Source organism: Corvus kubaryi, unplaced genomic scaffold, assembly GCF_017639235.1.
Source record: "Corvus kubaryi isolate FWS band 111438036 unplaced genomic scaffold, C.kubaryi_AGA036_p1.0 37354, whole genome shotgun sequence".
In the NCBI taxonomy this organism is placed as follows: Eukaryota; Metazoa; Chordata; class Aves; order Passeriformes; family Corvidae; genus Corvus; species Corvus kubaryi.
Genome location: NW_024581116.1, coordinates 7,925,632 through 7,948,160, shown reverse-complemented (window position 1 = coordinate 7,948,160; position 22,529 = coordinate 7,925,632). Strand labels below are relative to the sequence as shown.

Genomic DNA, 22,529 nt, shown 5'->3' with positions numbered 1-22,529 from the left:
TGCTGTAACAATTAACTGCCTGCGCCTAACCAGATCATAGATGTTTGCCAGCCACACTTCATCCCACCTCCCACACTGTGGCTGCACCAGAGGATTGATTTCCAGCCAGTGGGCCATTTGCAGGCACGGGGAGAGCTTTTGGCTGTTCCTAAGGCAAGTGTCTCTCAAGCAGCTAATAAACTGCTTAGGGAAAAGGCAGGGGATGCCAGCTGGACCTGGCCCATGAACTGGCAATTAGACTACACTGTGGTATTGAATGACCAGAGAGAATGACTCTCAATTTACTCTTCTAAGGGATAACTATAGCTCAAGCAGTGCTTCAGTGTGTTGGGGGGGGATGTTGAATCTTCTGTCTGAGGATTTACAATACTCCCCAGCTAGCAAAGATCAGAGACTGGGAGAATGCGCACATCTAGCACATTAATTTAACTCTGCCAGAGCCAGGAGCACCAGAGCAGGCTGATGATCTGCACAGCCTCTGTCTTAGAAGCACAGAAACCAGGGAATAACCTGAACATGTGGTGATGAAGGGGATTTTCTTAAAGAACTCAAAGGTCTGATTTTCAGGGAATCTGCAGAGACCGTTCATTAAGCTGTGTGATGGCTTTTCAGCCTCTGACAACTGGGAAGTGCAAGAATGGAAGTTGACAGCAGTTGCTGAGAGCTTTGTTTTGGTTTGGTAGTTTTTGTAAACTCAGTTTTCTGATTGAAGAACACTTTTGCATCCCTGGGAGCCTGTGCAGCAGCACTGCTGGGGGATGTGGTAAAGGAAGGATCCAGGCAGTGCAATAGCCATATCAAACAAGCAGCACCCAACATACTGTTTCCTAACTGCTGACAAAACAGATGAATCACACAAGCATGCTGTACATTGCCACCCAATTTGCCCTGAAAGGTGCTTTTCAGTTATTTAGGAAAGCCTACGATCAAGAATATTTAGTTGTAGTAGTGTGGAGGTTTTTTGCCTACATCAGAGCGTGGTTTTAAATAATGTGCTGCTGTCAACTACTGAGCCCATCTTTATTGCTGTGATGACTTCTCAGAGGTGAAACAGTGGAACCAGAAGAAAAATGCGGGCCTCAGACAGCACTGAAGTCACCAAGAGGGGTACTGAAGAATTTGACAGAAAAACAGTAATATCATTTGCTGCTGCTTGTCATCAGCACCTCAGTCAGCTTGTCAGTGTTGTAAGTCTGGATTGTTCTTTCATCCCAACAACAAAAGAATGTCTCGAGGATTTCCTGAACATAGAAGAGTTCAGATGAAGGGAATCTCTTAAAAAAATTTATAGTACCTCAAAAAAGCTTGAAAATGGAATAGTTCTAGCCAAAACCACATGCTCTTACACACATACAAATTAAATAAAACAGCTCATGAATGTTGGGCTTTGGACAAGTTTTAATTTTTTATTATAAAAACAGTGACATTTGAAATACTGAAAAATGTTGAAATAAAGCATAATTACAAAGACATCAAAAAGTTAACAAGCAGGTATAGAGAAAAAAGCAGAAGAAATCTGTAGTCCACCAATCTTGTGAACTTCTGTTTTTTTCTTTCTTGTTTGGATGACAGAGGTTATCTTCAATGCTAAGCAAAGACCATGGGCAACATCCTGGCCCCAATGAGGTCAACGAATGTTTTCCATAGGCTTCAGAGATAGCAGAACTTTGCTCATTACCCACATACTCATTAGCACATCTTCTAAATCCTTGAACTTGCTGTACCTGTTCCTCCAGTGAGGAGGCCATGTATTTTCTTGTTACGCATCTGCTCCAAACCAGTTACTTTGCAGATAAAAGCTCTTTGGTCTGTTCAGTCCATTCATAAACTGCCAATATTTCGCCTACACTGAGACACAAACACCAAGATGTGCAGATTCTAGGCAGTGGCCTGCTAAGTGGCATCAGTTATGATTACTCCTCGCCTGCCTGTCTGAAATAACCCTGCTGTGCTAAATTTCAGGGCACACAGTACAGCTGACTACCCCAAAAATCACAGTACAAGAGAACTGCCCTTCAACATATAGTAGCTAAACTCTAAACACAAATAGATTGCTGCAGTTAATTGCTTCTCTGAAGGGTACAGCTGCTTTGACAGCTATGCAACAGATGACAGCCATCAGGGAAAAGTGTTGAGCTGCAGGTAAAGCTCAGACAAGCCAGGATCAGGGATCGGGGATGCAATGGCAGAAGCACAGAGCTCTCCTCTGGCTCCGTGATACAAACAGGAGTGCAGCTGTGGCAGTGTAAAACCACGGACATCCCTGGTTATACACGGTCCTAGCAAAAGGAGTTTCACAGCATCAGCCCAAAGCCTACAAATGTGCACACATTTAACATGCATTGGTAACCTTCCCACACCATCTCCAAAGGCACAAATGCAGATGGAGATTTGAGAAACACTATCTCATTCTTCAAGGCAGCACTTCTGGGATGGGTCAGGCATAGTCTCAGGACCGTCTGAAGAAAACCCCCCAGCTACCACCAAAGCTGCAGCTCCTCTGGGGATAAAGGGCTTCTGCTTTTCGTGGTGTCAGTTCAGCATTGTTTATAAACCATAGTATTCAATTGTAACACATTCTCTTCTCCATACTATGAGCCCTCTGACAAGGAGAAATATACACTCTTCAATAAATACTAAACTGACATTTTTAAAAACTTCATTCACAAATTTAGTTTATATTAGAATATTCAAGTGACAAAATGATAAAAACTTCCAAACATCAGATTAAGAAAAATGACTTTAAAAATTTACTTCAGTCTACTATAAGTACAAATGCTACATGCTTTGGACATACAGACTTTAAACTTTAGCCCACCATGAAATTCAGGGAGAAAAAGGGTTTAGATCATCTTTCCAAATAAGTTTAAAACCTCCTTTAGAAATATTCCTTGAGGAGCGAACTAGTCTGATGTGGGGTAAAAAGGATAAATATGGCAATGTAGCTGACAGTAGCAGCCACCAAGGATTTAAAAAAGGAGGTTGGAGAATGATCCATGTTATTCTCCTTCTGTCTCTGAACAGTGCTTCCTTCTGTACATTACTAGCCTGTCGATGAGCACCTCTGCAAAAATGCTAGAGGAGACCAGACTAGCTGGTGGATCCTCCATGGGACCAAAGTACAATCACAGTCAGGTATAGCCCAACTATTTCTACAATGGCATAGAACACTACAAGTTGACGAACAACATGACAGCAAAAAACTGAAAGGACTTTATGCAACCAGTCAAACCCCATTCAGCAGCTTTTGATCAAGGGCAGCAGCTTGCAATGAACAGCCACTCTGTTTCAAAACCACCTCCTGTGCACAGCCTGCTCCCTCTCTCCTCTCTCACACACTCACGCTTTCTGGCTCACTGCTCCTCTTCTCCTCTTCCTCTCACTGGGAGGTCTCCCGGAGCCTCTCTTTGCCTGGGGCTCAGCGGCATCGCAGAAAGCAGAATCCTTGCAGCTCATCGGCATGTCTGCCCCATCGGGTTGGCGCTCTGGCAGCTACACAGCTCCCTCAAGTCTCTTTCTTCATTTTCTTCCTCTTCCTCCTCTCCTTTTTTCCAGGTACACCTGCCATACAAACAACAGGGGCCAGTGCACAAACCTTCCACATGCAATTGCATCCCTGAGAACTGTTGGCTTTTTGCCAGATGAAGGAAATTTAAGGGTTCTTAGATGTGTTTTACAAGGGCCACCTACTTTCAAGGGTAATTCAAAGTCACGGGGAGAACTCTGAATGTTTTCAGTGGGCTCTGGATCACTCATATTTGCTTCTGTTTCATGTTGAAAAGTGCTGTGCAAAAATTATTGTCACTTAATGCAATAGTAGCTTTTTTTTTTGTTCAGTAACTCCAAGAGGAGCAGGAATAGGTATTTATCACAGAAAAGCCTCTGAGTAATACAGAGCCTCTCAAAGAATTAACACATGCAGCTAAAGGAGAAGCATTTCACATATTCACTTAAATATGCATTGGTGAACACTTCTCAGATTACACATTCTTCTGAAAATTCATCCGATGTGCAATCACTTACCATTATTGGGTGAATTATTAGCAATGTCCAAGGATTTTTTGAAGGAAGCACCAACTGCATCACTGCTATGTTTTGTAGATATCAAGTCCCTTGGGCCTTCTTCCATTCTTGTTTGCAAACCTTGCTGGGGCTTAATTGAAACAATGTGCTTCACTAAGCATATGAGTTAAACAAAGCATAGGCAATTACAAAATATGAGAGAAAATGTCATTATTGTGGGGCATTTAAAGGAACTGCAGGACAAATTAATTTTTACATGGTTAGAATATTTTGCCATGTTATCTACCTACCTCTTATTTATTTGTTTTAGAGGGGATTAAAGTGTTGAAATTATCTTTCATTACCATTTTTCCCCTTGCTTCCCCCAGTGAACAGAGGAACAGCAAGAAATACTGAGATGAAAGTACTGTCATTATATAGTGACACTGAAGAGTAAGATGCACCCAGTGACTGCTAAAAGTGACTAGAGTCCACAGAAAGACTGGAGGTAGCACAAGGAGTGTGATGAGCAACTTTGTGGATCTGGCTTCACAAGTAATTTCATTTTTTATGTACATCTGAAGGACGACCATGCACAGCAGCATTTGGGGCACCAGACACCAGCATTTGGGGCTGACATGCAACATGAGCTTCTTCTGGCCCATCATAAACATGTCAGAAGAAGCAATGCTGCCCTGAGGAGTCTGAACAGCACTGTTAAGATTATTCATTAAGGTACCTACGAAGCTAAACCAACTAATTGGTTGTGCAAGAGAGTGGCGTGACAGCACTCTGGGAACTGATAGGATATCTTAATGATTATGTGGATTGTGGTCAGTGAGGTAGTTAAAACATTTCCCTTAAAATGGGAGCATCAGGAGATCCGGAAGCAAAATTGTCCCAAGGATCATAAGAGACCACAGTGGGTGTGAGGGGAAGACAAATTATTAAAAAAAAAAAAAGGGAAGGGAAGGGGCGGGGCTAGGGCAGGCAAGGGGCGAGGACCGAAAGGGGCGCGGAGGGGGCAAGGGGAGGGGAGGGAAGGGAAAAGGGGAAAGAAAAAAGTAGCTATACATGTCCAGAAAAACATATTCTGTGACAAGTGAATGAAATACAATTTGGATATTTTGGGAGGTCCCTCCCCATTTCTCATTTAACTCAGCACCAAGGACATCACAGGCGAGGACTAGTCCAAAACCCAGTAAACACTCTGTTCCTTTGCACTTCCCATCCCAAATGAACTGACATTGTCTACAGCCTTCCTCTGTTGCACTCTGAGACATTTTTCTCTCAATAGGCTTTTTACTGGTATAACAGTGGCCTCGTTTTATCTTCACTGACTTTTGGGAACCACCTTTTCATTACTGTTAATATCTCTGGGTGACCTTCAGCTATAGATGAAACACAGGCCAATTGTACATTAAATTTAGAGTGCATCTGGCTTTAATCATGGACGAAAAATTGTTTGGGCAGATGCATTCCAAGTTTAGTGCACAACATTCTGTACTGCAAAATCAAAGTGTTGTGAAAATATGTTAGAGAATACCATGTTGCAAAACTCCACTGTTCACTGTACTCATAACTTCTTTTCATGGGGAGAAAAGAGAAGAGAAAGCCAGAAGACAGAGGAAGAAAAGTCTCCCTTAGGTCATCCTAACAGAGAAGAATCCCCCTCTGCTTGTGGAAAACCAAACACTACTCTTGAAATACAAAATACTCACATGCCTCAGTCCTGCTCCACCCCTTGCTTCCTTCACTTCCATTTTCTTCTTCTTCCGCTGTGTTTTGCTTTCGAGCCCAGAAAGGCAGAAACGGATGCCTGCTTTGCCTTTTGGCAAATCCTGAAAGCATCAGAGATTTTGTAAGACGAGTCCTGGGACAGCTAATTTTGTTTTTTTCAGGAAGACTGATTACCTCCAGGAGTGTGTGCTAACAGTGTACAAGCAGGGCTGTCTCTCTGGATAAGGTGCACACCTCAGCTCTTTGCAAAAAGCTCAGCATGCTCTTCCCACTCCTGCCTGAGGGGAATATTTCCCTGGGCTTCCAGAAAGCATTTAAACAGCAAGACTTCTGCTTCTACATCTCCACCCAAGATACCACTGTATCACTGTCACCAAACCGTCTTATCAGCAAACTTAAATATGTCCCGCCTGCCCAAGATGCTGTGAAGGCTCTGTCAGCTCTTGACTCCACACCTCTTTTAAGGCCTGGTTATTTGAGAAGGTCAGCAGCAGTAGGGTGCAAACAGCCAGGATTTGCTGCTTAGGACAGCAATACCACCTGGATGATGAACTCTCAGAACCAGCCAACTCTCCCCAAGCCATCTCATGCATCCTGCAAGTGTGTCCCCCAGCTCCCGCTATCTCACACAGATCAGGCAGTGACCATGCCAGGCACTTCCTCCTGTCATGAGAAGGCCCCCACAACCAAAGGAGCCTGGCTCCAGGGCTGGAGACCCCAGCCTGGATGAGTCTGACCCCAGTGGAGCAGGTCTCCCTTGGCCATCAACGCCACTCTCCTCACCTTCTTCTCATCCCTCTTCTGATGCTCCTCATCTCCAGTCCAGTTTCCCCACTCTTCCGTGGGAGCCTTCCAGTCAGAGTCCAGATCAATCACTGAAGGGTCACCTATTAGGGCAAGCAGACAAATGAGTTACGTTCAAATCCATACTACTTTCCAGCCTCACATGAGTAGCACAAATGCTGCAAAAATACCTTCCTGCTCGTCGTCTTCCTGCTTGACCGTGTGATGTCTGGATGTGCATGTGTGCACATCTTAAATGCATTAAAACATTTACAAATTTATTTTTAAAATGTATTAAGACGTATACATTGACTGCCAATTCACAATTAGTGACTGCACTCTTCAGGACAGGAGAAAAATTGAAGAAGGGCAGAAAAGCACATACAGAAACAAAAGCCCTTCCAGCCTGCACTTCAAGAAAGCAAGCTTTACAGAACTAATAGTGTATCTTGTCAAACATCTCCTTTTAATTTTATGGAGAAGGATTGAGGCATATCCAGAAAACACTGGTAACAATGTCCACGTTATTAATTGTTGTCTTCCCTGATGGGGGAGACGCCAGGAGAAAAAAGGAGTCGAATGGGACTTCATGCTTCTCAGTCTCCAGATAGGTGTTTATTAATTCTTATCTAAGGCGTACAAGCCACTGCCATGGCCAGACATAGCACAGAGCAGAGAATGCAGCAAGAAGACAACTTACCAAGATTTCACAGCCTTTTTAAGGTAAATTACCCAATGAAGACTTAAAACGCAAGATATTTTCACTTTTTTACCAATGTCCAACAAGTTCCTAAATCACGTAGACAGAAACTGTGGAATTTTGTATCCAATCATCCCAGACCACTATTGTTGCAAAATATGGAGTTAGTGAAGAAGGAGAAAGAAGGTTTTAACTACAACTTATCTTCCATTTTGAGGTTTTCTACTTTTACCTATTTACTATGCAAATAGACCTAAAAACTCTAAATTTTTCACCCTGTGATAATCTCACATAGTATTCTATCACCTAATTCACACCATTGTAGATTCAAATTCTTCCCAGAGGCTAGGCAAATTTTCCCATGGACAAAGGCCAAAACCAGTGTTGTTCAGGGGGGTAAAAGTCTTCAAAACAGGCAGAGAAATATTCTCTGCATTCTGGGTTCCCACACACTGGCAGACACAGCAGGCTCTTCCATTCACTGCAACACACCATCCTCTGGGCGATTATTTGTAAGGAAGAGTAATATTAGCAAAGAATTTGTGCATTTGTTATTGCTCTCATTGGTGTTTTCTTTCTTACAAAAAATAGAACCAAGTACATTCTCAACTTCACCATGCTTTTCTATTTTCTTTTCTTGAATGTAAGCCAGAATAGCACCATCCCAGCACTGTTTTCCAAACCTCCCTAAGATGCAACTCTAAATAGGCACGAAATAGGTATCACCTACCCAGCATCAATTCTGATCATTTCATGGGAGCTGGGCAAAAAGCTTTTCAAAATCTTTTAGTTTTCTCTATCTTTCAGCATCTGGTACCTTTGAAAATCTGGCTGCAAGCCCTCAGCTGCCTCTCCTCACAGCACTGGCAAACTGTGCTCAGGCAAGAAGGCAAAACAGACCAGTTTAATTCCTTCACCCAAACTGAATGAGGCGCAAAAAAGCAGATAAATCGGCATAAGATGTTGAAAAGACTACTTGATTACTTTTTAACAATTTGAATGTAACAATCTTAAGTCTTATCCTAGCAGGAAGAAAGACTTTAAAAACATAACATATAATAATAACTCTTGGCTGATTACTTCTCTTAAAAAAAAAAAAAAATTCCAAGCTGGATGGAAAAACTTCTACTTGAAGCAGGGCCAAAACCAAAAGCATGCTGGGAATGATAAAAGAAAACTCTTTCCAGAATGTTGCTCTGACCAGTTTACTGCCAAATGTAATAAACATGATTATAAACATTGTTTAAGTTTCTCAGTTTAAAATCCATGCCCTCTATATAGACAATGTCTTTCCTTCTTCAAAAGGGAAAGGAACAGCTAATTTTGAATGCATTCTCCGATAAAATTCCAGTCCAAAACAGAATTCAATCTCCTGAGATGCAAGGCAGCAGCTCTGCTGATGGATGCTCTTGTGGGTGTGCAAGCAAAACAGACCATAGCTTAACAAATGGAAAGCCACAACTGTTGTTTTCACCTTTTTAACTTCTGATATCTCAAAAAGTGCATTTGTCTGTATACTTCTAAACATGAAAATAGTTTTGATGGCAAACTGCTTGCAATGGGCTTACATTAATGCTTCACCCTTATCACATGTGGGCATGAAACAGCTAAACAGCGGTGACTCTGCCTCATCTCAGAATTACTCTTGCAAAGCATTGTGTCCCAGGGGTGTTAAAAATCAACTCAGACTAAAGTTAAGGGAGGTATAAGATTCTTTATAATTTGCTGAATTTGATGGGGAAATCAGATTAAATGTACTTTTCCCAAAGCTCTGTCTTAAAATCTCTTCTCTTGTGTAGCATATTTCTCTTCTACAGTGACATCTCCCACAGTGTCGTTAAACTTTGAATGCTCTCTAGTATTTTTAAATCAGCAACTGATTCTCCTTGGGTCATCAAGCCTCTCACAGGCTAAAACTGATCAGAAGTTTCTGTGAACATAAACACTAAAAGGAATGTACCATGCAGCAGCACATCCCCCTATTCCCCATGTGTGTTTAGCCCTGACAGAGGTGAGATCCCTGACAGAGGTGATATCTCTCTCAGCACCAGTACAGACCAACATCTTGGCAATTCCTTCTGTTCATTTTGACAAAAGTAATGCTGTTAAATGTCATTTTCCAACTAAGTTCTTGCTTGCAAGCCACCTCAGTCCTCCAGCAAACTCCACCCAGACACATCTGTACTTTTCTGTTGGCAGCAAACATTTGCAGTGTGCATTTCAAGGCCAAGGTAGTTTCCATGTACCCCATGAAATGAAAACACTTTTAGATCCTGAAAGGCCCAACATTGAAGGTGTCTTCAGAAACTGGGGAGGCTGCCAGCAGCTCTGCAGGCAGAAAGTCCATCCCAGCACCAACTACCTAAATGCCCCTGGTCTCCAATCTCTCTCCTGTGTAATGAGGAGGAGCAGATGGCTGCACCCTGGGGGCTGTTGGGGACCAGGCAAACAGGGCCCCACAGCAGCAGGATCTGGTCAAAGGGGACAGTCAGCAAGTTCCCTGTGCCTGCTGATAGATAGGGTGGAGTACAGGCTGAACCTAATTATCTGGCCTGGAAAACGAAACTGGAAAGTACTGCAGAAAAACTCAGTCTGTGTCACCGAGAAGGGGATTAAAAATTTTCTAATCCAGAGTTGTACATTTGGTTTCTATCTACCAGTATCTCTCTTGGCATGCTGTCCCTCAATATGGGCAGCAGAAACCTAAGGGAGGTTCATCTGGCAGGGCAAACCTCTCAGGAGGTTGCATATTGTCCATGGCATTGAGCTTTTCTGTGGCTGCTGTAGAAAACCCATCCCTTTGCAAAGGGCAGTTGACTGAGTAATGAACATACACCCAAATCCTTGCCAAGTCATCACTTGTAGACCAAGTGTAATACATCCAGTTGAAATGGGTCGAAAATTTCCAGTCTAAAGCTTGCATTTCTGTGTTACAGGTCAAAATTATTGCCACCAATAGCTGGGTGAAGGAATCCCTTATTTTGCACCTTCCTTCAGCATAACTCAGTAGAGGCAAAATAGCAAATAAACCCCAGACTGAAGACTTCTTTTAATGGATAAAAGCTACTGATTCCCATAAAACAAAGGAATTAAAATTGATTTTAACCCTGGAACAGAAGGAAGGTTGGGAGTCAGGAGACATAGGATCAGGAGACATGGGAGTTTTTTTAAGGTTCTGGAGAAAATTTGCATTGGCAGTCAAGAAGGACTCATTGGGAAGATGCCAAAACACAGGTAAAAAGTGACTCTCATGGTCGTGAGACGTTGCATTTGCAAAGCAGCATGTGGGATTTCTGAGATTGCACTGTGCTATTGCCAAAGCGCAGGTCCACTTCACTTGGAAGCAGATGCATGGGATAAAATTAGTATTCCCTTGCCTTAGAACCAGGCACAAGTGCTCTAAAACAGCCCAGCCGGCCTCACTGTGTGGGTTACATGTTTTATAACAGCAAAACCAGCCACAGCTTGAGATGCATTCTGTGGGACAGCAAAGCTGAAGTATATAAATGTCACCAAACGGGCAGTGGCAGATATGTGGCATAGGTATATAAAGGGAGTACTGGGAAACACATGCAAGTAAAGCTTCCAAGGCAGAGGCAGGAGGATCAAGAACAACCCTGCAGAAGAAGCAGGAAAGGTGCCTGGCAAAAGCAGAGCATTTTCCGGGCTCAAACATAAAGTGAATTATGCCAGGACCAGAAGAGGTTCGCCCCCCTTTCTTTCTCTTTGTGACAGGAATGAAAGGTGGGTAAACACTAATGATGAGCAGGGAAAAATGATGATGAAAAACTTTGGGGCCCCCTTCCCTTGTGGAAGAGTCCTGGCCACCTCAGCCTGCTGGTGAGGACAGGGACTACTGGGACAGCAGCCATCAGTGCTGACCATGTGGCTTCAACTCCAGGACACTGAATGCCCCCAGCTGACAAAGGCTTAGATTGCTCCGGATTAATTGTTTGAATATGCAGAGACAATAACTGATGACAGAATGAGAATTTCAGAATCAATGAGGTAGGAAGAGGCCTCTGGAGATTGTCTAGTCCCACCCCACACCTTACAGACGGCTCAGCTACAGCAGGTTTCTCAGGAATGTAGCAGTCAGGGTTTTGAATATTTTGAAGGGTGGAAACTCTGCAGACTTTGTGGGCAAACAGTTCTGTTGCCTGACCACTCTCACCATAAAAAAAAAGCTTTCACTTATGGATAAGTGGAAATTCACTTCTTATCCATTGCCTCTTCCCCACTGTCTGGGCTGACCATATGCAACAACCCTATGCTCATACACAGGCATGGCTGGACCTGCTCCAGTATATCGCTGACTGGCTTATACTGGGGAGCCCAGAAATGGACACAGAACTCCAGATATGACAATAATTAAGAATTAACCATGAGCAGCATGTATCATTAGTGAATGTCAACACAGCAGTGCGTTATTTGGAAACCAGCCAGACTGATAGACTTTTAAATATTCCAAAAGTGACTGCCCAGTTCCCTTTACCACTAACTCCCTCTCTCCCTCTATGTATATATGCTTTCAGTTGTGCCAACACTCACGCCTCAAGGCTTTTGTAAGTGCGGGTGTTATTATTGTTGGTACTTCACAAAAGATAACCCCATGTGAGGCAGGGAGCCAGCCAAGGCAGCTCCAGCAGCAGGGGCAGAGGCAGGAGGCCAGCATGCAGCTCCTTCGGTTGTACCAGCCTGGCACAGAACAAAGAGACTCATTACATGTACTGCTCTGGATTTGATAAAATGACCCCAGCTCATATTTAGGCTATGAATGGTATTTTTTTTTTTAGTTCCCAAGCCTGCAAGAGCTAATAGGCCATGTTTAACTGTCTAAGAGCTCATTTTGCCTGCAGCGCTGACCTTAATGCCAGCCATTACCTCATCTAAATTCAGGGAATACATGTTCATGACATGGCTCTCCCCTGCATCAATATCAAGGCTGATGATTCAAAGGCAAAAAAAAAAAAACAGGACAAAAAAGCAAGCTGTAAGACAGACAGAATCCTCCAAAAACTTCTGCTCTGATATTTGCAGAAGGAAGCTGCTGAGCTTGCTCCCATAGTTCTACTCTCAGGCAGATATGGAACTCCAAAAGCAGAGCCCTGTCTGCAACTGCAGATCAAGCCCAGAGCGTGCCAAGTCTGACATGTGCTAAGTGCAGTGCAAGGGAACGCTGCTGAAGAGCTGCCCACACTGCCTCCCTCCATCCCACGTGGGCACGACGGGCTCCAAAGTTGGAAGGGGCCAGGAACCCTTTGCAGCAACGCAGGGGTAAAGAAACACAGCACCAAGGGAAGGGAATGCTGAGGGTTGGGGGTTTCGTTTTTATTCTTTTTAAAGCAAACTGTGCTATTTATAAAATCACGGCCAAAATGATGCATTTGCTGCAGAGCTTCAGTTACCGCTGGGCAGAGAAGCAAGACAACCACAATCTTTTCTCCTTAATGCATTCCACCCCTCTGGGTTCTCCTGCAGTTAGGCAATCAGAGCAGCTAGAGCACGAAGAGGTTTGCTCAGCTCATCAGCCATCATTCCTGCAAGAGCAGGGAAAGGCCTCCCAACAACAGGGGTATATACAGATACTTCACTCAATCCTGACCAAAAGGTTGAGAGAAAAGGTCATCTAATACCCACACTGTTCATGTCAAATTATTCGAGCCACTCAGGACCCATGCTTGTCTTTCTTTTAAAACTAAAAAAAAAACCCATTACCAGTTATAGAAAGACTGAAATCCTGATTGCCACAGGTCACTGGAGTTGAATTCTGCATCTGGGTTCAGGGCATTTCCAAGGAAATTTAAAGTTTTGGCAAAGGTACACAGAGCTCGAGAAGCACCCTGTCCTCCCATGGCTCTCCCCCAGACACTTCACCGAGCCCAGGCTGTGGCTGCCTGGAAAAGTCCCACTCAGCTCCACCTTTCCACACAACAGCGGGAGGGAGGGAAACACGGTGCTTCGGTTATGAAAACCAAACACAACTTTGAACTCGTTTCACAAATTCAGTAATCTGAGCTGACTGCTAACACGTGGGGCTTTTTGAAACACAGAGCCCATCCTGCTGCTTCTGGCTCAGGAAGTCCCTGACCCACTCTCTGCAGGGTGTGGGGAGGGATTGCCCTGTGCTTGCCCTGTTCCTGTGCTTATCTGCTCGCAGCTGATAGCCGTGCAACTGCTGGAGAGAGGACACGGGAGCCTGCAGACAGCCTCCCTGCTGCTGCTCAGGAAATCTAATTACACTTTGCACCGGCATGTATGCACCAAAACAGACTGTACCTACTGCATTATTTGTTTGCCTTCCAAGGAAAAACATAAATAAAATGCACTTTCTTGCCTTTCTCAAGGGTCCCATTTGGACAATGGCTGCCCTGACCAAGCTCACAGCAGTTCTGGGCACCTGCCCAAAACCAGAACCATACTGGATTTCTCCCTGACCAGCAAGTGAGCCACATGGGAAGTGGACCCTGATGTCTGAGGCTTAGGGAATGGACTGAAGAGAGTTCCTGCATTAGTGCACTTGTCTGTCTACAGAAAAAGGGCAAAGAGACGTACCCTGTCCCTGCCACGCATCATCTGCTGGGAGGAAAGTTGAGCTGCCATGGCAACAGCATCTGGAAGGACTGTCCTCAGATGATTTACTCTTCACGTTATCTACACATAGGAAAGCATCTTCATTAAAAAATTAAATCAAAAAAAGCCCAAATCCGAAACCTAAAATATAATCACATAGGTATATTCACATTATTAAAACCAATTAATCATGCCCCTGTCTGCTTGCTATGTCACAATGCCAGGATGTTGTGTAATTTAAGCCACACATTAATCTATGCTTCTCATCACAGTGTATTTATTCACAAAGGCTGGATGAGGACACTACATGTGTAACTTATTAGAAACAACTCACTCAGGAGTGGCTACACTAACAATATTCAGAAATGTAAACTTCTGGCATGTCCCTGTTGGGGACCTAAGGAAGGAGCTGTAGTTCCTGCAGAACAAAAGCTGCATCCAGAATATCCAGCTCCAACTTCCACTACCTTAAGTGAGAAGGCTTCGGCTCAAGCTAACAGAAATCCATAATTACCAAATTAATTGCTCCATGAAAGAAAACAGGTAAGTGTGCTGCTGGAGGAAAAAGAAAAAGTTGTTTTGATGATTACTTTCAGTAACTAAAGCAACCAGTAGGATTCACATACCTCCCACAATGACTCCCCTTAGCCACTTTCTAAGGCCTGTATATAACAGACTAGGGTTTTCTTCACATCTTTCATAATTCAGGAGGTTTTTTTCACATCTCTGATTTTTCTTTTCTTCCTTTTACCTAGTGAACTCTATGGTTTATGCAGTTGTGTATCAGTTCGATTTTTTGCTGCATAAATGCAGATGTTAACATGTATTTCTCCCTGTTGAGTACTTGTAGATTAGGAACTGCTTGAATCCGCTGACAAAGTGTCAGAAAATAGATGGTTAAATATGGCATATATTATATTAATTGCCTTATCTGGCCTTGGAAGCTAGTTTCAGCATTCTGGCTAACACCACACATGCTGTTTTGTGCACAGATGTCTATCTATATGTATCTATGCTTGTCTTTAGCATCTCTAAGAGATTCAGGATCAGATTTTGCACTCATCATCCAGCTAACCTTTCAGTCAAATGTGAGTTGCTGGTAGGCAGGGAATGTATGAACCAGGGGCGCTTGGAGTCAATCAGTGAGGACTGACAGTTGCAAAGATGCAAAGTGAAAGCCAGAATTGAGGCTTAACTCAATGCAAAGCACAGACATGCTCCATCCTTCTCAAGGCCACGCATGGAGAGGCTCAAGCTGAAAATCCCTCGCTGTGCTGGATGGGAAGCTGCTGTCTAGGCAGCCTTTCCAAGCTGCACATTCACTCCCTCCCTCAGTCTGAAATTCTCTGAATTTGTTGGTTGTCAGAACACAACAGAAACCTTCTGTGTGAGTCAACCTAACAAAGAATCTGCAGGGGAGGCAATATTTTTTTTTATTTATTCCCGGATGAGAACACAAGTTTGGAAAGCACTCAATAAAAGGTTCTGATGTCACTCCCTAAAACACTGGTGTGCTGGATTGCAGATGCAAGCAAGCTCTGCAAGGGAGAGTGACTAATGAGATGTGGCTCGGGGGAGAAGACTCCGGTGTGATCAGTGTGAGCCCCTTTCAGCCAAGCAGCTAAGAAAGTGGTAGAAGAATTCAGATGGAAGTACAATGAGAGGCCACTCACCTAAATCCCTGGAGAGATCTGACAATGTCCCAAAGGTCACAGGACAGGATTTTACATCTGCAATATCCCATGTTCCTGCATTTAAAATGCAAACAAACAGTAACCCAAAATCTGATATCACGTTCACAGTTTCTACCTCATGCTCCCAAGCTCATTACAGCCCTTCCATGTTCTCTCCACTCCAAGCCTGCATCCACTGCTGTTGCTAGGTAAGAATCAAGCAAGGAGAAATCACCTTTATGGACAGAGAGAGCCCAGCCCCATCACCACGTACACCTTCTCAGCCTTTCAGCATGCGTGTCACACCAGCAGAGCACTTCTCTGGACCTAAATTCCTCACTCATCTGAACTGATGTCCCCTTTATGCACTGCTGGCAGAAGTTGTGATCAGTATTGGAATTCGGCCTTTTGAAAGCATTAGAGTAAAAATGGTACTAATGTCCTCCCTCATCAACCCTATACTTTTCAAGAAAAGGACTCTAGCAGAGAAGTTGACTCATGTGAGGGCAACCTTAAGAGCATTTTCTGAATCATCAGAGTACTGGATTACTGCTACTGAAGGTGAGTCATCATGTGGCCTTATATACCATTCAATTCAGCCACCACGCTCAATTAATCACTGAGAACGTAGACAAAATCAAATGCTTTTGATTTAGGAATACCCTGCTTTATCCTGCTTTGAAACACACGGATATACCCTGCAGCCTAACTCTGACCATACTCTGTGAGCATCCTCGGAGGGCAAGGCCTTGGCTGTAAAGGACACAAACACTAAATACCTGTGGGAAGAAAACAACTTGCACCCAGCAGGTAGTCTACAACACAAGGAATTCCTGCCGTAAGTACCCCTCTTTTCACATTGCTGGGAAATAAATGACAGCTACCAGGGTCCAAGGGGGGTGAACAACACTATGTGCAGGATGGATGTCAATGGGCCTACACTCTGACGAGGACACAGCAATTTGTGAAGTTTCCCCTCGGCAATATTGGAATGTCAACACTCACCTACGTTGGAGAAAACATCGTCTTCTGACCTGGAGGGTGCTGATTCTTCCCATAGGGCTCCTGAGCCTTTCAGCATGGTCCCACACTCCACCTTGGCAAAGAAAGCACCTTTTCCACCACCACTGGTGTCCTCTGTGAGTGGCCACACCGCTCCCTTCTCATCCCAGTTGAAGGCTGGCTCAACCGCCGAGCTACCCTGGCATGCTCTGCTGGGATCTTCTCAGGAATAAACATTACCACAGGATCATCATTATTTTTAATTACAAGTAAGAGTTTGTACAGGAGAGACAACAGAACAATGCCTGATCTAAACCCATCAGATGTTATGACTATTTCCAACTGAAATTATTTACAGATACAATGACAGTGAAGCAGAGTTCCTGGGATGGGACACTGAAGTGGAAAACAGGAAGGAAGGCCAATGTGAGAAGGAAGGCGCCACAGCAGCCTTGGGCATCCATCCCTGGAGGGGAGGCTCAAGGCCTCCAGAGTCCTGCTGGGGGCCCAGGGCATTGAAGGGAGAGAAAGAGAACAGCTGGACCTCCAAGGAAAAAGAAAGCAAACCTCTTGGGTGTTGGTAGTTCAAGGCTGCTAGAGAAATCAGTGCCAGGCAAATGAATATTTTTAAAAGTGACAGTTATGTCCAACATTTTTGTTCCAAAGGACTTCTAAAGTGTTTTATGACTCCAGCCTTCAGAATAGCAAAGCATTTTTGGGAGCTCTGGTGAAGAGGAGACCACTGCTGACATCAACTCCACCTTCATACACCTTAATGCTGATGCTACTGTTTCTCCCCTGGCAGGGAACATCAACCAGCACTCAGCAGGGTTAGGGCTTCTTCCTAGAAGATCAGATCTCACTACTCTGTGAATGCCCATGCTAACATGATCACTGGGTTCAGCATCCTGCACAGCCCAGGCTGCAGGATTGCACCAAGGACTTCTGGTACTTCAAATGAGACTTGGTGAACTGAGCCCCCTTTCCTGGGTCAGCAAAGCCCTCAACACCTGCATGACCTTAGGGTTAAACCCTGTGGGGTTCTGCATGTGCAGCTGGCACCACTGATGACAACAGGCCAACTTACATGAAGAAAGAAATGTGGACCTATTCACTTTGCTGGAGAGAAAGTGGAGACCTCAGCACCTCTAGCCTTTAAAGACCCTTGATAAACCAAGAGTTAAAAATCTAAACTCTTGATATTTAACTCTAGATAATCCAAATTATAAAGTGGTCCCAAGGTGCCTGTATATTTTTCTATTAAAATTTCCTGTTCCCTTACCCTTCAATTTTAATAGAGCATCTGAGAGCACTTTAAGAGCCTTATTGCAGACAGTGCACTAACTCACACATGTATCCGGTTACATCTCCCAATCCAGCTACCTCTCTCCAACATCCAAACTCCTACCTTAGCTTCTAAATTACTCTACTATAATAAAGGTTATTTTGATCATTTTATCACAGATAGTGAAAATGCTTCCAAATGACTTAATTCCATGACCTGCTTTCAGATAATGGTTATTACATATAACATGATTAGTAGAAATGTATATAGGCATAAGTGCACGGCAGACACCTTGAAATCCCTGGAGGAAAAATGTGCAGCGAGCACAAAGTGTTGTTTCATTTTATCTCATTAGGGTAAGAGTATATTCCTGCTATAGTTCTTCAGTCTAGTGGACTAAAGAACCTGTTTGAGCAAATTGCATGTGTTTTTATACGTCCATTATCAAAAAACTTCTTCTGTCAAGTCACGCAGACGGAGCTAGCCCACGTGACACCAAGCCTTTAGCAGATCTCAGCTCTAACAGACATCTGCTTTCAAAGTCCTGTGGGTAATGCTGTGTGTTTTAGTGAGAGCATGGAATAAAAGGCAAGCTTCCAAGTAAAAGCTCCCAAAGCTGTATTTTCTTAAGTAAATAGCCTCAGTAAGTGCACGGATTTTGCTGCCAAATGACAGATAGAGCAAACAGAAAGATGCTGGTGTGTAAGGAGGGATAACAAACCCAGCCAGATCAGGTGTGTGAACTGAGCCTGTACATTTACCTTTTTGTTTCAGCCTTTCCTTCCTTAAGTGTCTCTTTTCACGGCTGCTGATCTTGGTCTGCCAAACTCCTACAACACAGAGAAAAGTTAATTTTTAAGCTATCAAAGAACTTTCTTCATTGCCTTTACTGCTTAACACCAAGGTAAGTAGCCATCTGATAGTTTCTGATTCTGGCTGTAAAAGAGGCATTAGATCTTGTGCAGCACCTCCCCTGTGTGCAGCCTTTGCATCCTCTGCAGAAAAGCATTACATAAGAAATCCCCATCACAAACCTGTCTGTCATGTCCTGACTCATGTAACTGTGCATATTCTTCTGTCCTGTGTGTCAGCCTGATGTGACACCCGTTCCCTTGAGGGACGTCACAGCAGAGCATCAACCACCTTGTATGTCTGACAGTGGGGAGAAGTTGATGAAAATCTTAACCATTAAATAAGGCTTCAATTTACAGGGTTCCTCTAGCCCTGAACCTACCCTAAGACTTGTTCTGCAATGTGGGCACCCTCTCTCACTCAGATGGTTTACACACACATTCACTCACACCCATGGGTCCACATCCTTTCTCCATCCAGGCTCTCCATGACCCAAGAAGTCAGAGGAGGTGCTGGCAAAAATGGTTAATGAAGGAAAAAACACAGCCCCTGAAGCTGACCAAGACACTTCCTTTCTCTGAAGCATCCCTGAAGAACACATGAAGCATCCCCAAGAAACACATGAAGGAGTTCAGCTGGCTCAGCCATTCAAAAAACTACAGATCCATTTGAAGAAAGCCTCTGCTGTGTTGCCTTCTCCCCCAGCAGCCTGACAGGCCCCGGGAAGGACTCTGGTCCAACAGCAGTGAGGGCTTCTCTTGCTCTCACCCTAATCACATTGTAATCTTTTAAGCCCAGAAAAGCTTAGAATTTGTTGTTTTCAATATAACCCTTGGTGGGGAGAGGCAGAGAGGGGCTCACAGGATGCAATGTATTTTCCAGTGAAATTCTAGCTGCCTGAGCCTTGCTGGCCTCTGCCAGATTTCTCTGCAGATCTGTTTGCAAACAAAAGTCTTGTCTCTGCTCACAGGTGTGCTAGAAGTTGGCTGTGAATTGCCCCAGCACCTTTACCAGCCTCAGTCATGGGCAAAACAACATGCTGCTCCATCTGTGTGGAGGCCACAGGATTAGGGTAAGAGCACAAAGAAGGACCCCGCTGACCACTGGGCCTCTGGCCACTTCAGAGATCCTTCCTCACCTGCAGATTTGCCCCCCCTGTGTAGGCAGTCAGGACCTGGGGAGTGTGGCAGGAAAGCGCATGGCCTATGTCAGAGACTGAAATGTTACGGTTTATGGTTCAAACATCTTTATGAAGGACTTTCGCCCATTACAGAAAAAGTGTATAATGAAGCTGCACCACCGAAGGCCACCCTGGATGGGCCTCCTGACTGAAACCCTGAACTGCGAGTTAAACGCCTAAGGCAACTTGAGATAAGGAAAGTGACACTATTGTTCAAAGCATCTGGAAGAGCATCCATGGCAGGGCCCAGACCACCACCTTCCGTGGAGGCCACAGCCCCAGGTTTATCTGCTGCCAGGCTTGCACAGACCCTGCACCAAAGAGGGAGGAGGAGAGATTGTGGGTGTGTGGCACAGGCTCTGGTCAGAGGCTGTGAACACCCATCCTCTGCTGCGCAGACCAGCTGAGCTGTGGGGCCCTTCACCCCAGGAAAGCCGCATCTATGGGACATCCATGTGAGGGACAGCAGAGGGGGTGCCATGGCCCATCAAAGGTTCCCCCCGCAAAGGGGTCCCCAGACCCTGCACCAGAGCACTGCACATGATGCAACAAATCCACAGTGTTGCAAGGGAGAGTGTCAAACCTGCTCCTCTCAGGGGAGGTACCTGGGTGTTCCCACCTGGCCCAAACAGGATTCTATACTTTTAGGTGAGGGACCCTCACCACCAAGAAGACCATATGGAGGGAAGCCACAAGACATTGTTGGAACCCATAGAGGGGTGATGTGTTTCTACTTAATCTTTGTCACTCTCCCTGTCCCCCCCCACACCTCTTTCTTTCTTTCTATCTTTTCTCCTTCTTCTCTTTGCCTTTTTTACTGTTAAATAAAACATATAATTTTTTTGGTATCAACATCTAACCTCGTTTGGTTTTAATCATATTTTTGGGTATATTCAAATCTTTCAAAATTCAACCCATTTTATTCAGAGTGTTAGCTCTCTTTACTCCTCTGTAATTAGACCAGATTGCAACAGCCCCTGTCCATGTAGTTACACGTAGGAAGGAGCAGGTGATAGAAATAACTCTCCAACTGGCAGCTTTTCCTACTAACACAGAACTCTAGAATAGTAGAGAAGACCTCCCTTTTGACATATTTTATCCCATGTTACTATTTGGTCATATGCATTAGATAACAGAAGAATCTGATCTTTTGTTACCTTCCTCCTCTTGCAGTTTGTCTTTTTCCACAGAAAGCGGATCTTTTGGCACTTCCTTGTCCGAGCACTGGGTTTTCCTCTTCTTCTTAGGCTACAGTATTCATGAGATACACGGTAGAAAGATAAAACAAGTATTTGTTACATTTCATCCAGAAGAAAAAAAGTCAGGGCAGTAGTTTCAAAATGGAGGCAACCCATGATACTCAGAAAGAGCAGGGGACTGCTGGATTCTTTAAGTGTGTGCAAAAAGCCTTCCTGAGCAGATTTAATTGCAAATTCCAAACAAATAAATGCTATTGCTTTGGACCTACAAATCTTATCTGCTAGATTAGAAAGTTCACATTTTAATTCAGGTGCCTGCTCTATAGTAAGACTTGCATTCATCGTTCTTAAGTCCTAATGTTCTTCCTGTGAAGGAGGAAAGTCTAAAGTATTTACCCACTTTAAAATCCAGAATGCTGAAATCAAGAGTTAGGATCCTGTCAATGCTTTATAAAAACCCCCAACCCCTCACACACACACACACACTGCCCCCCAAACCATGGAACAGCCTGTTTTTAATGAAGGCATCTGTAGTTTACACTAATCTGAAAGGGCACAGGAGTAGCTGAGGCCATTTTCATACAGCTTGATGAAACAGGAGCGCTAACCTTAAACCATCAATTTTGAATGCTCTAGTTTAAACACAGTGGTTCTTGACTTTTCCAAGGTGGGAAACCCCTGCCAGAAACACAGGCTCGGGGGCTGCTCCTCACTCAGAATCACAAAATCACAGAATGGCTTGGCAGACACCCGAAAGATCATTCAGTTCCAACCCCCTACCATGGGTAGGGACACCTTCCACTAGACCAGGCTGCTCAAAGCCCCGTCCAGCCTGGCCTTGAACACAAGGGGCAGCCACAGCTTCTCTGGGCAACTTGTAAAACTTGCTGCAAAGACTTGGAAGCTCTTTAAAGCATCAACCTCTTCCTCCACATCTGTACAAGTGCTCAATGCCCCCTTAAAGACACCCAAGGAAATGTCCCTGTTGGAGCTGGAACAGAAATATGGAAGATCCCAGCACCCACTTCTGGGCTTGGATGATGAGACCATCTCCCTTGTGGTGGCAGTGACAAGCACTACAGTGTGACTGTGCCAGAAAATTACGTGGTCTGATATTCCTAAGTCATCTCTTAAGTGCAGCAAACCCAGGAAGAACAAATTACCTTAAAAAAAGAGCATTCTTAAAACAACTGTCTCTTGAAAGACAATACATAAACTCTAAAACTCTTGCTGGTACCTTGAGGAGCTTTTTCTCTCTGATGTTGACTGATGTGATAAGATGGCCATTCACTGGAACCTAGGAGATGGACAATAAAAAAATGCGTTATAGTACATATACATGCATGTGTGTGTATGTGTAAATATAAATATAAATATATTTATTTCAATACCTCCCTATAATACATTTAATAGTCTGAAAGATACAGCTAAGTAACCCCCTGTATGAATCTGGGCTAGAATTTGTGGCCTTGTTCCAACTAGAGTAATTTATTTCAAATTAATTAGTGTATGCTAAGCCATTATGAATGTAAATCCAGAA

General features: G+C 44.0%; 1 protein-coding gene across 2 annotated transcripts; it reads right to left on the bottom strand.

Moving 5' to 3' along the window:
- Positions 1-1,380: 1,380 nt before the first annotated feature.
- On the bottom strand, positions 1,381-22,327 carry LOC121666886 (protein LYRIC-like). Of its 2 annotated transcripts, XM_042032894.1 has the most exons (10): positions 22,227-22,327; positions 20,948-21,038; positions 18,520-18,588; positions 16,477-16,692; positions 15,472-15,546; positions 13,781-13,879; positions 6,526-6,629; positions 5,724-5,843; positions 4,024-4,153; positions 1,381-3,561 (listed from the first exon to the last, which is right to left on the bottom strand). In XM_042032894.1, the coding sequence occupies exons 4-10, from the start codon at positions 16,550-16,552 to the stop codon at positions 3,506-3,508; spliced, it is 660 nt and encodes a 219-aa protein (XP_041888828.1). In that variant the 5' UTR covers positions 16,553-16,692; positions 18,520-18,588; positions 20,948-21,038; positions 22,227-22,327; the 3' UTR covers positions 1,381-3,505. The 2 variants fall into 2 exon arrangements, with proteins under 2 accessions (XP_041888828.1, XP_041888829.1); XM_042032895.1 differs by lacking the exon at positions 13,781-13,879.
- Positions 22,328-22,529: the final 202 nt, after the last annotated feature.